This window comes from Scleropages formosus, chromosome 7, assembly GCF_900964775.1.
Source record: "Scleropages formosus chromosome 7, fSclFor1.1, whole genome shotgun sequence".
In the NCBI taxonomy this organism is placed as follows: domain Eukaryota; kingdom Metazoa; phylum Chordata; class Actinopteri; order Osteoglossiformes; family Osteoglossidae; genus Scleropages; species Scleropages formosus.
Genome location: NC_041812.1, coordinates 8,743,259 through 8,757,884, shown reverse-complemented (window position 1 = coordinate 8,757,884; position 14,626 = coordinate 8,743,259). Strand labels below are relative to the sequence as shown.

General features: G+C 51.5%; 1 protein-coding gene across 2 annotated transcripts; it reads right to left on the bottom strand.

Annotated features, from left to right (window-relative positions):
• Positions 1-47: 47 nt before the first annotated feature.
• LOC108937562 (phosphatidate phosphatase LPIN2-like) lies at positions 48-13,955 on the bottom strand. 2 transcript variants are annotated; one of them, XM_029253306.1, is made up of 20 exons: positions 13,763-13,955; positions 8,164-8,364; positions 7,246-7,341; positions 6,713-7,005; positions 6,518-6,628; positions 5,475-5,601; positions 5,084-5,369; positions 4,494-4,593; positions 4,004-4,197; positions 3,800-3,893; positions 3,584-3,653; positions 3,402-3,494; positions 3,078-3,154; positions 2,401-2,548; positions 1,898-2,046; positions 1,671-1,757; positions 1,377-1,529; positions 1,147-1,261; positions 918-1,021; positions 48-839 (listed from the first exon to the last, which is right to left on the bottom strand). In XM_029253306.1, exons 2-20 carry the CDS (start codon positions 8,353-8,355, stop codon positions 695-697), a joined length of 2,634 nt encoding a protein of 877 aa, XP_029109139.1. In that variant the 5' UTR covers positions 8,356-8,364; positions 13,763-13,955; the 3' UTR covers positions 48-694. The 2 variants fall into 2 exon arrangements, with proteins under 2 accessions (XP_029109139.1, XP_029109138.1); XM_029253305.1 differs by lacking the exon at positions 13,763-13,955 and adding an exon at positions 10,505-10,727.
• Between the last annotated feature and the right edge of the window lie 671 nt (positions 13,956-14,626).

The window sequence follows — 14,626 nt, the reverse complement described above, 5'->3', positions numbered from 1 at the left end:
CCATACATACATACACACACACATACATACATACATATATATATATATAGAGAGCACTTTCACAGAAAGAGAGAAACCACAGACTGAAGGTGGATAGTCACTTCACCTCAGGATGAACAGACAGAGACACATTTACACACACAACACACTGCACGGAACCTGGCCAGGAGGGGAACGACTGCTGGCTCCGCCCCCCGTCCTCAGGCGTGTCCCTCATTGACAGACGCTTGTGCTTTACAGCTTCTCTTGCTGCATGTAGAATAAGTGTGTGTGTGCGTGTGATCCGTTTCACCCTCAGTAGGAAGATGAGCCTGAAAATCACTGGCATTCAAAAAAAAAAAAAAAAAAAAAGGAAGAGAAAAACTTTGGAAAAAGTGAGATCAGAAGCTCCGATCAAGCAATGAACATCCGGACGACTTCGGAAAATAAGCGTCGCAATCGTCGAAACCCTGTGTTCCTCATTGAATGACCTCAAAACGTTCACGTGTCCGCGAGTTGCGCTGACTAGACCCACCCTGGGTGAGCGTGTGGCCACACCCACCTTGGCAGCGGGCGGGGCACGGCGGTCCAAAACAGGGCATGCTGCCTCACAGGGCTCTGCCTGCACCGGGCGGAGCCTGGAGGAACTAGGAGCAGATTGGGTGGGGTGTGGGTGGGAGCTTGCTGAGGGGCGTGGCCAAATGCGGGCCGTCTCTCACAGCAGGTCATCCAGGCAGAGCTCAGGGATTGGCTGCCGCCAGTAGCAGAAGGAGCTGAACTCGGGGCAGCTGAAGGCCGAACTCTGCTCCTTGTCCAGCAGGGGGAAGACGTGCTCCACGAGCTCACTCAGTCTGCTGTACCTGCGGGAGCGCACAGGGTCGGTCACTCCCCCCACGCACGCACGCGCACGCACACGGAGCAAGGTCGCCGGGACTTACGAGGACTTGTTCCCCTTGCTCTGCTCCTGGATGAGCTCCCCCTTGGGGTTGACGGTGAAGATGCGGCACACGGGAACGCCCACCTGTTTGTAGGCGAACACGTCCTGCAGGAGGAGCAGAGCGGAGTCGCGATGAGCTGGGTGGGGGGGGGCGGGGGCGGGACATTGGAAGGGGTTAGGAGGTCACAGCGGCATCACGTGTCACACCAGGGAGAGGCGGTGTCGCTCACATTGACCCGGTTCCCGAAGGCGGCGTAGAAGGGCTCTCTGTTGGGCTGGAACAGGTTCTTGATGTCCGTGAGGCACTCGATCTTAAACAGCTCCGGTTTCTTCTCGATGACCTCCCTGCGCGCGCGCACAACACATACACACACAGTCCATTTACCCTTACACCTGAAACACAACCCCCAGCAGCAGAAGAGTCCCTGCTCCTCCAGTCTCGGTCCAGTAGGGGGCGCACCTGTGGAAGGCAGAGAAGAGGCTGCTGGGAGACAGCATGAGGGGCCCGCGGGGCAGAATGGTGCCGCCGTCGTTGACCCAGTGCAGGTATCCCCGGGTCATGTCCGCCATGCCGATGGCACGCGCCGAGCAGTACAGGAACTTGTAGCCATTCCTAGGCACACGGAACACAGCCGGGGTCACAGTGCAACGCTGTGAGCTCTACTGCTATCTCACACACACACACACACACACACACACACACACAGAGGGATCTTCAAGCAGTCAAGAAACAGGTACACTGATGGTATCTTACTTATGCACAGCATGGTACAGCTTGGCGATGCCCTGGTGGGTCCAGTCTTTGCCCAACTGTGGGAGGATCTGCCCAAAGACGTCGGACCTGAGCGAGCGAGAGAGAAAGAGAGAGAGAGAGAGTCCTCTTCATCCTGCCACATCCTCCCTGATATAATACCGCATATTCATTATTTTCTGAGGAACTAGCCCCGTCCCGCATGCCCATCGCCTGTGTCCAACACGCACTTGGTGATGGTGCCGTCGATGTCCGAGATGACGACCTTGTCGTCCCAGTTCCACAGGTAGATGGTTCCCTGGCAGCGGCAGGTGCCCTGGTACTGGGTAGTGATGCTGAAGGTGACATCATTGGGCCCCTCCTTCAGCTTCAGGCTGGCCTTCGTACGGTGGGGAGGAGGTGTGTTATGACTGTGCTCGCGTCCTCGCAACGCAAACCATGTAGACTCATCTCAAACAGCCACTTCCGCACATATAAACCTTGCAGGGAGCAAAACTAAGGCATTTCATACAGACACTGAAACCCAGCAAGGACCACTAGGGGCCGCATCTTGGCGGACGCACCAGCAGGGGGCGCAGTGGTTAGAGTTGCTGCCTTGCACTCAAAGGTGTGTGTGTGTGTGTGTGTGTGTGTGTGTGTGTGAGTGAGTGAGTGAGTGAGTGAGTGAGTGAGTGAGTGAGTGAGTGAGAGAGAGAGAGAGAGTATGCGTGCGCGAGAACATGCTGAGCCTTACTATCTGCTCAGTGGAAAGTCGCAGCGACTTCTTGTAGGAAGGGGAGCTGGTCTGCAACGGCGCCCCCGCTGGCCGGCGGTCCAACGCAGCAGCCGCTGCGCTAATCTCCTGGGCCTCTTCATCACTAGAAGAGTCCGCTGCTTGGGCCCTGTGAATCGCCGTCAGACACGCAGAGGGGTGCGGGTGTGACACATGCGTGAGTTCGAACAGGACGTGAGTGGGACCACTACTGCGATGTTCAGGATTGTAATTTCACATATGACCAAGAGGGGGCGGCATGGTTTAGCAAATACACTTCAGCGCCTGAAGTCCCCTCAATAAAGTGCCTTTTAAATACCTGTTAATGACTAGCAGGCTCGGATTCAGCTTCCTCACTGTGTCACAGAACCTGTCACTGTGGTATTTTAATTCTTTTTTTTAGTAACCTCCGCAGGCTCAGTCTAAAACTGTTGGACTTTACAATATTTTTTGTTTAATAATCTCTCTAAACTAAGACACGGGACACAACTGGGACCCTGATCTGGTCAGGGCTGGGGACTTTATGGCAACCTGTGCCATGACACTCTAGCAATGTGTTTTACGCAAAAAGGACTCTCTTGGAACCACAAAGGAATGGGCGGGGCCTATGCGCTCAAATGGGTGGAGCCTGATTTGTCAGGCCAAGAAAACACACTCACTGCAAGGCAGCGCTCTTCTGTGGGGGTGTTGGGCCTCCTTCATCCTGCGACTCCTTTGGCTCCACTTTGGTTTCCGACTGAACACAAGGAACAGGAGTTAATGAATAAACTCATTCTTTCAACAGTGTATCTAGCAGTGCAAGTCACCTTGGTGAACAAGGTGTGTGGGCTGATAAGACTATATAGAGCTCATTCAAAGTCGCTTTGGAGAAAAGCGTCTGCTAAATAAATAAATGAAAATGTAAAATGTTCAATGAATCAGTGAAAAAAAGTCTACAAGTTCCACATTCAGAAGACCACCCTGCAAGGGGCGTTGGCGAGCACCTGCTTGATTGTGCTATCTGAGCGCTTACGCCAGAACCACCAGCCACCCGACTTCTTGGGCATCTTCTCCTTGACCCATGCGTCTTCGGCGCTCTGGAACAGAAAGCAAGCAGAGCACCGTGAGCTGGACGCTTGGATTCGGGCAGAAAAGAGCGGGCTGAACAAAACCTATGGAAACCCACCTTGGGCAAGTTCTTCTGAAAGGCCTGCAAGCTGAGCACAAGGGGAGCAGCCAACGTCCAGTTATAATACCTGGAAAAAAGTACTTTGAGTCAGGATCAGATGGATGAAGTAAGACCAAGCTGCACGCCACACTCATTTTGACATACAACCTCCACAAAACTCAACAAAGTGCAGAAATTGAAAGAAAGGAAAAAAAAAAAAAAAAAAAAAACTACCTGTTCCCAATTTTCACAACCAAGTTGGGATTGTCAATGAGAGCTGGGTTCGCCGCAAACTCGTGATACGTAATGACGTGCTCCATGAATTTCTCTGCGGCACAAAAAAGACGAGAGAAAACACCGTCAGATGTGTTACTATGGCAACTGTATCCGTGACAACAGCAGAGGCTCACAAGCTCAACAGGACGCTCCGAGACAGACCTTTGCAGATGTCAGCATCGGCGCTCTCGCTTAGGCCGCCACACAAGGACAGCGTGACGTCCGGCAGGTCGGCGGCCGAGTCGGACAGGCACTCGGTGCCGCTGTCGGCTGCAGCGCTGCCCACAGACTGGGGGGAGTGAGAGCCGGAGCCCCGCCCTGACTCCGCCCACTGCCGGGGACCAGACTCCACCTCGCTGCCATAGAGAGAGGAGTGAAGGAAGAGTAGCGGTGACTTAACTATTCATACAGCTGAGTTTTTTTTTTTTTACTGTATCAGAGTTCAGAGCAAGTCCCTTGATGAGGAATAGTGCAGCAGGAGCGAGAATTTGAACCCAAAACCTTTGACTGGAAGGCAAAAGCCCTTAACCACTGCATCGCCTTTTAGCACCAGGGCCCACAGTAACTCCTGCTTCACTCCACTGACACTTCACCGAAGCACTTCCTGACCCCCCTTAGTGGAAAATGTTGGAGTGAAAGGCATGATGGGTACCTTTTAGGAAAGTAGCGGGCAGCGATATCAGGTTCGAGAACACTCAGGTCGTCCAGGTAGATGTCCTCTGGTCCCTGGTGATGACTGCGCTTTGGGACACCTGTAAAGAACCAGCATCGGGACCATCTGCTCACCATGGACATCTACGTCGCTTCAGAGGTCAAGTTTTACACTGTTAAAGCCATGTAAACTGAGAGGTGTCCTGCGCTGATGTGTGACACTAAGGACACCATGTCCTGAAGGCCAGAGCTCAGGGATTGGTCCACAGTTCCCTCACAGCAAGAACCCGGGTACATGTTTCATCCATTTACAGTTATTCATTTAGCTGACACTTTCTCCAAAGCGACTTACGCTCTTAAGTTACTGACAATTATTTACCCATTTATACAGCTGGGTAGTTCTTACTGGAGCAATTTAAAGCAAGAACCTTGAAAGTAGGTACTACAGCCAAGGGGAGATCAGAAGCTGCAACCTTTGGATCCAAAGGGAGCAGCCCTAACCACTACACGACCTGCTGCCCCCATTCAGTGCTCAGACTGCTCCATCCAGCCCAGTGCTGCCAGACAGCAAGCAAACCAAACCCAGGTCACCTTTCTTTTTGGAGGGCGAGTCGGGGACAGAGGCGGGTGGAGCCGCAGCGGAGCCGTCCCCCACATCGCCGGGCACGAAGCCTCGAGGTCCCGCCGCAGGGTCACCGGCTACGTGCGCCGCGGCCGGGCGGGGCTTCGGCTTCACAAACACGGGGTCGGCCGCGCTCCCCGACTCCTCCGGCTCCGCCTCCATCGCCTCGCAGCTGAGGATGACGTGGAAGTGCGTGCTCTCCGACGGCGTGATCGTTGCGGTTTCTGGGGGCCCCGTCCACTCCTTCTTCGTCACCTGGCAGAAGTTGCATTTGGGGAGGATGTCAACTCCGTCACCGCTCACTTACGGTTGCGCAGGTGGTGGCGTCACTCTACACTAAGGACAGGTCCCTGCCCTTACCCTGGTGGATTCTGGGAGCTCGCCCCACGTCCACTGCATGTGGGATTCGGCCCGGAGGAGGCTGTCCGAGGCTTTCAGCTCCAGCTCTGAGTCGCTCTTGGGTGAAAATGGCTCCGGTGCCGCCAGGCTGCATCATCATCATCAGACGTAAAAGGCATCACAGCAACAGGAGAAATATTATTTATCCACTTCTTTTGTAGGCTTCAAATGGCTCTTCATGCAATGTGGTTTTCATGATTTCCTTTTGAAACTCACACACACACATTTTCTGAACCACTTGTCCCATACAGGGTCACAGGGAACCGGAGCCTACCCGGTAACACAGGGCGTAAGGCCGGAGGGGGAGGGGACACACCCAGGACAGGATGCCAGTCCGCCGCAAGGCACCCCAAGCGGGACTTGAACCCCAGACCCACCGGAGAGCAGGACTGTGGTCCAACCCACTGCGCCACCGCGCCACCGCGCCCCCTCTTCCTTTTGAAACTCACAATTTATATTTGTCATTTTAATGGACGAATGAGAATGTTTGACGTTTCACATTTTGAATTACAATTTCATTGTTTTTGGAATTTATGTTTACACTTTTCTCCAAAGTGATTTACAGTGTTGAAGTACTTACAACTATTTACCCATTTATAGAGCTGGGTAACTTTACTGGAGCAATTTAAAGCAAGTACCTTGCTCAAGTGTGCTACTGGCGGATGCGAGGTTTCCTCCCACAGTCCAAAGACATGCTGTTCAGGTAGATTGGTCACTAAGTCACCCATAGCGTGTGAGTGACAGAGAGAGTGTGTTGCACTGGTGTATAGATGAGTGACAGTGTAAGTAACGTTGGGTGGGGGCTTGTACACTGCGGGCTGATAACACTACATAGTGTTCATGGGAAGTCACTTTGGAGAAAAGCATGTGCTAAATGAAGTAACAATTTTTTTTTGATCTTGTTCAACTACCTTATTAAAAAAAAAAAAGGGAAAAAACTGAAATAAAAATAACATTTTTATCGGCTATTGCGACACTCCCCAGGCAGAGGGCAGGAGACCCACCTGTCGGAAGGAGAGCAGTCTCCGTCAGAGAAAGGGTAGCTCTCCAGCGATTCGTGAATGGGGTGAGTTCGGCCGGCGTCTGCTTCTTTCACTGGGGTGAACGGCGATGCCCTTTGAGGAACGGAGAGATGGGAACGTCTACAGTCCTGTCCAAAGCCACAACAGCACTGCTTTCATCAGCATGACTGTAACTACCTCACACCATGTTTGTCCCGTCCCTCATCGGAACTGAGATCCATTTCAAAGATATCCTCCCCGCCAGCAGGGGGCGCTTGCTCTTCCTTCCTAGGGTCTACTTTATGCTTTTTCCTGCGCCGTCGCTTCTTCCTCATAGATGAAGAGCTCGGGGGGAGGTCCTCGCTTGGGTCACCAGAGCAGCGTCTCTGGGGTCGCTCCAGGTCAGATGCCAGCGGCTGCATTTCCTGCCCCCTGCACAAAGCGTCCTCCATAGGAATGGGCGAAGTGGCCAGGTGGGCCGGGATGATCTCCTAGCCAAAAAAGTAAAGGAACTCATAAGAGTTCAAGCCACCAAGGTGAGGTCTGAAAAATGCCAGTCACACATTTCTTAGGGAGGAGGATTTCATGCAAGAGTTTTAAACCAAAACGAAAGTAATAACTGGAGAAGTCATGGGTTGTTATGGGCTGCTTTGTGATGCCAGACATTTCTTTTGCCTCGATTGTCCATTGTGATCCGTGACTGATGGACGGAGGGTGATTGCATCGCTCACGTTTTGCTCCTCGGTCTCCTGCACAAAGAAGGCCTCTCCATTGTCGCCCAGCTTCATGTGCAGATCCACCGGCTCGCCATTGACCTCGATGTCAATCTTGGGAGACAGGAAAGAGTCAGTGTAGAGGATTTCTAGACTGAAGAGGGGCAGAGGGAGACTTTTCTGAAGGGCAGGGAGATGCCGAGTGGAGAGATGTGAATGGTGGACAGCATTGGTGGAGTTGCTGAAGAGGTCAAGATGTGATCAGTGAGTATATGTTCATCGGGGCACAGGGTGACCAAGATCCCGAACATGTAACGAAACGGCAAGTGGACCGAAGCCTCAAAGCCCAAACGGGATGTGATCCAGACACACGCCACGTGTTTAACCTCGCTGCCTGTGAGACTGGAGGTAACCTCCACAAGCTCCACCCTCTTGGTCTCCTTCAGCATCCCATCTTGGAGTCCGGTAGGTCTGTACGCTAATGGCTCAATACGACAGCAAAGCTAAGGCCAACACAGCACAGCCTACAGGGATATTTCACTTTCAGATGGGACCACCAGGCCTCTGTCAGCTCTGTGGGAGGTCACACCCCCGTGAGGAGGAAATCGGTTGCCGTGCAGAAGCAGTGTTAAAAACCCTCTGGGACTTGAGAGGACGAGTAGCTTTCTGACCCCTCCACCCAACTTCCACCCACCATGTGCCGAGAACCTTGTGAAATTCTAAATATAACCAGCCATCAAGTTTTATCCACTGGTGCAGAACGTGTGACTGGTGTCCCTTCAGAAGGGGGCGGAGCCAGAAGCTCCTCCCTTTCATACCTGGGCAGAGTCGAGGCGTGACGGCTCGTACACGAGCACAGCACCAGCATGTTGATCCTGTGCAGAACCATGCCAGAGGGGTCAGAGCGGCTGGTCCAGCCTCACTGCAAACACTCACCACCTTCTCCTTGGAGCGCAGCACGCCCAGCTTGCCAAAGCGCACGTGGAACGGCGAACACTGGTAGGAACCGTCACGCTGTCGCACCACCACCACATCAATGCAGCCCGACAGCGTGGCCTGGTTGATGCCCTTGTAGAGCTCCCGCACCGTCACCAGCACCTGGCCCGCCAGGTGGCCGACGTAGTTCATGGTGTCCGCCTAAAGGGGCAGCAGAGGGAGGGTGGGAGGAGATGGTGAGATCAGAGAGGGTCAATCATTTATACAGCTGGGTAATTTTTACCGGATCAATTCAGGGTAAATACCTCGATTAAGGATACAACAGGAGGAGGTGGGATTTGAACACAGCTCACTCCAGTGGAAGGCAGCAGTTCTAACCGCTACACCACCTGCTTCCCATTTAGGGCAAAAGGTGAACCTGAAATCTGAGACCTGACGCCCCAGCGGGAAATAGTTTGGTTCAGGAGCTGCCAAGTGTTTGTGTCATGATGAAGGTAAACAGTCCCCAGCACGTAAACCCATCCCAGCTCTGAAACCACTGTTTGAATCCTCTGTGTGTGTGTGTGTGTGTGTGTGTGCTAGGGGGGTGCGCAATCACAGTGCAATACCACACTGCTCTGTGAGAATGCCGTGGTAACAGTAGCACGATGGTGTCAAAATGCTGAGGGCCACTATGGGAATGCCATGGCAACAGGACGACGACGTTAAGGCTGCATGAACTCCACACACAACTTGCAATCGGAGTGTGGTTTTTTTCCAGTGGAGATTACAACGGAGTACAATTGTACTCCATTTTGCCACTTAACTTGCAAAGGTTAATGACTTTTATCAAGGGCGTGTGTGGCGACCTGCTCTGTGGCGGGTCTGGGGTTCGAGCCCTACTTGGGGTGCCCTGCTGCAGACTGGCGTCCCGTCCGAGGCGTATCCCCTCCCCGTTCGGCTTTACGCCCTGTGTTGCTGAGTAAGGCTCCGGCTCGCCGGGAAAAGCGGTTGTGGACGATGGATGGACCTTTATCAACATTCCCACAATGCAACAGTTACACCCTCTGTGGAATACCCCTGCTCTAGCTCCTTGATAAAAAGATTATCTGTACCACAGCGATGTGTCATTCTGGCGTAAGGGGTCGGAAGAATCTCACTTCAGTAGATCTGGTCATCATGAATCAAAGTGCACAAGAGACCCGATGCTGATGGGCCATCACACGCGACCGTATCGAGAAGCTTCTGGAAAGGAGAATGTGGGACTGAAGTGTGGACGCCTGGTACCCCCAAAATGCATTCCCTCCATATTTTGGGAGTGATGTAGTCTATTAATATGCCGCCTTCTGCATCATAATTGGGGCTGCTCCCTGCTCCTCCTCGGCCCCGAGCCCCAGCTAGGAGCTAAAGATTTGGGCAAGAAGACAAACAACAGGGTGAAAGATGCTATACAGTATCAGTAAACAAGCTGAACCACATCCTACAGGGTGAGAGTTTTCATTAGATTTTCATTTGATTCATTTGAAACTTTTGGGGTTTTAAGCAGTTCTAACTTTCCTAACAAGGCAAAGACTACTGTGTAGCGTTAAGCCCACACACTGCCAAGTTATTTAACAAATTTAATAACATTAATATTATGAATACGTTAATTTCATTTGTTTAATAAACGAGGAACACCGGGCCAGGAGGCCAGCACGTCTCTCCCCAGGACAATGCACAGGGATCGCTATCAGCACAGAGGGAACTGTTAATGTCATCACCGCTCACAACCTCAGAAAATCAATTTTCAGGGCCAAAAACCGGTGATTTGAGGTCACACGATCCTCAACGACGGACGATGGAGAGAGCCCAGGACTCAGAGAGCCTTAAACGGCAAAAGCTTTTTATATAAGGAACTCCGCAGAAAAGTGCCACGAATAGGTAGAGTTCAGATGGCGAAACATCGGCCGCCAGTGAAGTGCAAAGACCCCAAAGTAGAGGAGGCGTTCATTAATGATACCATATGTAAAACAATGCATTACAGATAGTCCAATATTTACAGGGAACACATAGTATATACTATGAACATATCAGTTTTACATATAGTACCTAACCGAAAGATAAGTAATAACGAAAGAAAACACTTCAAAAGAACTGACAAAACTGCTGTGCACACATGTTTTTGTGAAGGAAAAGATAGCAAATAAAGAATATTTGTTTTTAGGACATATTCACTGTTTAATTTTTTCGTCCCTGAGCCCGAAAGGAACACTAACAACCGTTTTTTTTTTTTCATTATACGGATGCAACACGAAATGAACGTTTCCGCCCCAGGGTTGTTTTGACGGCGTCCTGATGAGAGAGGTCAGACCCGGTCGCTCACCAGGCTCCAGGAGGCCTTGTTGGACGGGCTCTCGTCCTGCTCGCTGCTGTCCTCCTCAGGGTCAGGGGTGCCACCGAGGTCCGGCTCCCCCCAGGACCGGACTCGCTTCATCTCTAGCAAGAGGGGGAGGCTGACCCATCCAGCTCCCGCTGTCTCGCACTCCTCCGCACGCTGCGCTCAGACCCCCCTCGCCGTCACGGTGTCGCTCCCACCCCAGGACACCCCCGGTCCAGCCCCGCGTCGTAGAGCGCACGCAGCGCTGAGTGGACAGCCAATGGGACGAGCCCTTGGCCGACAGCTCTGCATGAGATAAGGGCCTGTCTCTGCTGATAAGGGTGCAGAACGCAGTGCCCGCATGCCCCTCCTGCTAAATGACACCCCCCCCCCCCCAACTCCAGCCTTTGCCCCCGCAAGAACAACACAGGAAACAGCGTGTTGGCGGAAAATGTTAACGGAGATCTGTTAATGAGTACCGAATAATACGGCGATCCGGCACGGCGCTCCTCTGTGCCGGGGGCCTTCGGTCAAGGTATCGAACGACACAGCAGTCCAACAAGCTGGACGTCCCGCTGGACGTTATGAAGAGCACAGCAGCAGCGTGCAGACCGTGCTGGAAGCTGTACTCCACCGGACTCCTGTCCTTCTCGGATCCGGACACCACGGAGCCTCCAGCTGCGTTTCCCCAAACTCCACTTTCTACCACACGCACAAAAACGTCTCTAGGTGTTTTTAAGCATTCTTGCCCGTTTTGAGTTTTTTGTTGCACTTTGTTTTGCCAACGGATTTTGCTCTGACCTGTGTGTTCTGTCCAGCATGAATGCCAAAGTGGCAGCGGAGCTTGTTCATAGGTCTGCTGTCACTTCACTAGATCATGTCGAATGCTGCCGCTGCACCGCTGGGAGCGGGAGTGGGAGTGGGGGGGGTCGGACCCAGAACAGCCATGGGAGCTCAGTGCTAAAAGCTCATCTATTCCAACAAAATGAAACAAACAAAAAAAGTGCAAACACGACGCTTCAGTCTTCCGCCGGAAAGGAAATTAATGTGGGGGAGAGCGCGGTAAATGGTGTGTTTAAATGTGGTCACCAATAATGGCATTTTCTAAGAAAAAGGATTCATAAAATAAAGTGAACGCAACAAAGTATATTTATATTCATACGCTTTAGTCATTATAAGCACATGTGGGCAGATCCAGGGAAAGGACATGGGCTGGAGCAGCACATGCGACATTCGTTCAATGCTGTAGCATAAAGCTGGCTGCAGTTCGCCCACTGCCCTGCACGCCATCGATTCCACGCCTCCCTTCTGGCTTCCTTTTTATTCCAGAAGTCACCGAAAAGGTTTTCGAATGCTGCTGTTTTTTTCATTGTTGCATATTTGTCCTTCACCGGATCCCAGGCTGTTTTAGTACAAGTCCAGAACAGTGCAGCACTGATGGAAGGAAAATCGTTTTCAAGCACAAAACGTGTGGACTGGCTTCTCCCCTGGGTCTGACCCTATGATCTTCCACCATCAGCTTGTCTCTGTGGATCACTAGGTTTCACCACGGATTAACAGAACAATAATAATCAGTTTCTTTTACAGCCCTTTTACTCATTTCTACAGCTGGGTACCTTTACTGGAGTAAATCAGGTGTTATTAATACTCTGTAAACGCAGTGAAATCAATCAACAATTAATTCAATTCCAATTGGGTAATGCACAAATTGTATTTTTTATGAGATGTATGTCGCTTTGGAGAAAAGCATCTGCTAAATGAATAAATGTAAATGTAATTCACATATAACCATGCAGATCTTGGAGTAAATGATAAACATAAATCCAACCCTGCAATATCTGTACCCTCCGGAGAGGCCCCTAGGGTTGGGGTTAGGGTTGGGGTTAGGGTTGGGGTTAGGGTTGGGGTTAGCGTCACTCATGTCTCCTGCAGCACCTAGAGAGCTGCAGTGCTGGCAGTGCTCCAGCAGGAGGCAGTGATAAGATGGTCACATGTAACCCCCATCCAGGCCACAGTGTGTTTATCAACCCCGTTCCTCAACCTGTGACTCGGGTTCAAGGTCAACAACTGCTCAACAACAAGTCATCCGTAGCGCTCATTTCAGAGCTGATGTCTGAGTCGTGGCCAGGCGGTAATTTGACTGACAGCTACGACAGCACCGGGTGATTACTGATTAATGAGGAGCTCATAACTCATACATGGCAAAGTCCTTCAAATACCAGGTGCCTTATGGGAAATCCACACTTGCAGCAGTTCAGCAGTTGTTTAGCAGCAAACAGGATCGGCTCTCATATGTACAGATATCTGCACGCACCATACGCACTTCAAATACAGGCGTTTCGCTGTCGAAGCCTTCGTTCCTGGAGAGAATCGGGGTCAAAGTTCAAAGCCGGGAGCTACCCGGGTACATAAAAGTCACGTTATGTGGTTTACCCTGTTGCACCTCATTCTGAAATGCAATTAATTTACCTTTAAGATACAAGTTTCAAATGTTTTCCCAAACTGTCCCAGTTCCTCCTGTTTGACAACTTTCAGAAATAAAGTAAAAGAAGAGGTATTCCCTCAGAATCACTATAGGAAAAGATGAATAAATCATGAGCCTTTTCTGTAGCCAACATACCCCTCAGTTAACCCCCGAGGTTCTGACTTCCTGCTGTAGAAAAGACACCACAGAGTCCACTGTTCCGCTCTCCCACCACCCTTGCGACCACCTAGTGACCCGAGAGGACCTGGCCGCCAGCTGGGACCCGGGTTCCAGCAGCGATCAACGCGGTGAGCTTTTCCCACCCTGGACCTACGATCACTCTCTGCGCAAAATGAAGAAGCCTTAGAAGGGCCTTTAGAACCACACTCTGCATCACCACGGGGTGTTACTGGACATTGATATGATTGTGTGCTGGTGTACAGGCTACGGTATTTGTACACTCACTCACTGTGTCGTTTTACATCGTATGTATCGCAGCCTGCCTCCTCCTTGTGTCACTGTACATAACATTGTATCGCAGTGACGTTACTGTACGTTATACATAGTAGCGATGTGTAACTTACAGTGTGTATAATTATAATATTGTATCACAGTATATGTTACTGTGTAGTAGCGATCTGCTGCGTTGTAGACTGTAGTAGCGATGTGCTCTGCTGAACATTGTATCGCCGCGGTGCTGAAACGATAGATACATGTAACATTGTGTCACGACGGCGTAAATCATCCATACGTCATCACTCCACCACTCGCCGGTCTCTCCGCACTGAATGAAACTTTACCGTGATCGATCCCTCCGCCGCTTGTTTCCTCTCCCCTCGCTGTGTGAAGCGCCACCCACCCCCCAGCTGGGTTCGGTTCGGTTCGGTCCCGCTTCTCCTCCTCTCTCCTGCTCTTCTGTGCTCGAACCCCGATCCGCGCGCAAATATGGGCGTCCGCGAGCTTCCTTCTCCGGCTGGCAGCGTGGCGGCGGGAGCGGGTCACGTGACGCTGGACAACACGGCTCCCACGTGGCGGCGTTTCCCTTCAGACCGCCCACGCGGAGGCCGCTCCGCCACGGGGTCCCTCAAGTCCTCGCAACACCGGAGCCTTTCGGTTCATTTTAGCCTCGAAGGAGCTGCGCTAGAACTGTAAGGGGCAGCAGGTGGCGCAGTGGTTACCGCTGTCAGTCCCGAGTTAGACCCCCCCAGAGAAGTGCCAGATAAAGAATGGTTTATGGCCACTCATAATACAAGTGTCGTATCAAAAGTCTCCATGGCAACAGGACACACTAACTGGATTGCATAACTACCGTATATAACTGTATACTATGTTACATAACTGCTGTACATTAACTGCATTATGTAAGTATTGCATTAATTCTCCACTTGACTGGTTGAGTGCAAATGTGCAAATGAAAATATGGGTGGAGAAAAAGGTAAGACACTGAGCCTGTAATGTTAAACTGCACTGCTGTAAAGTGGATGTTTCCGTATCTTGGAAATTAATTTATGGGAATATTACACACACACACACACACACACACACACACACATTGTCAGAAACCGCACGTCCCGGTTTGCAGCGAACCGAAGCCTAACCCGGCAACACAGGGTGCAGGGCTGGAGGGGGAGGGGACGCCAGTCCGTCGCAAGGCACCCCAAGCA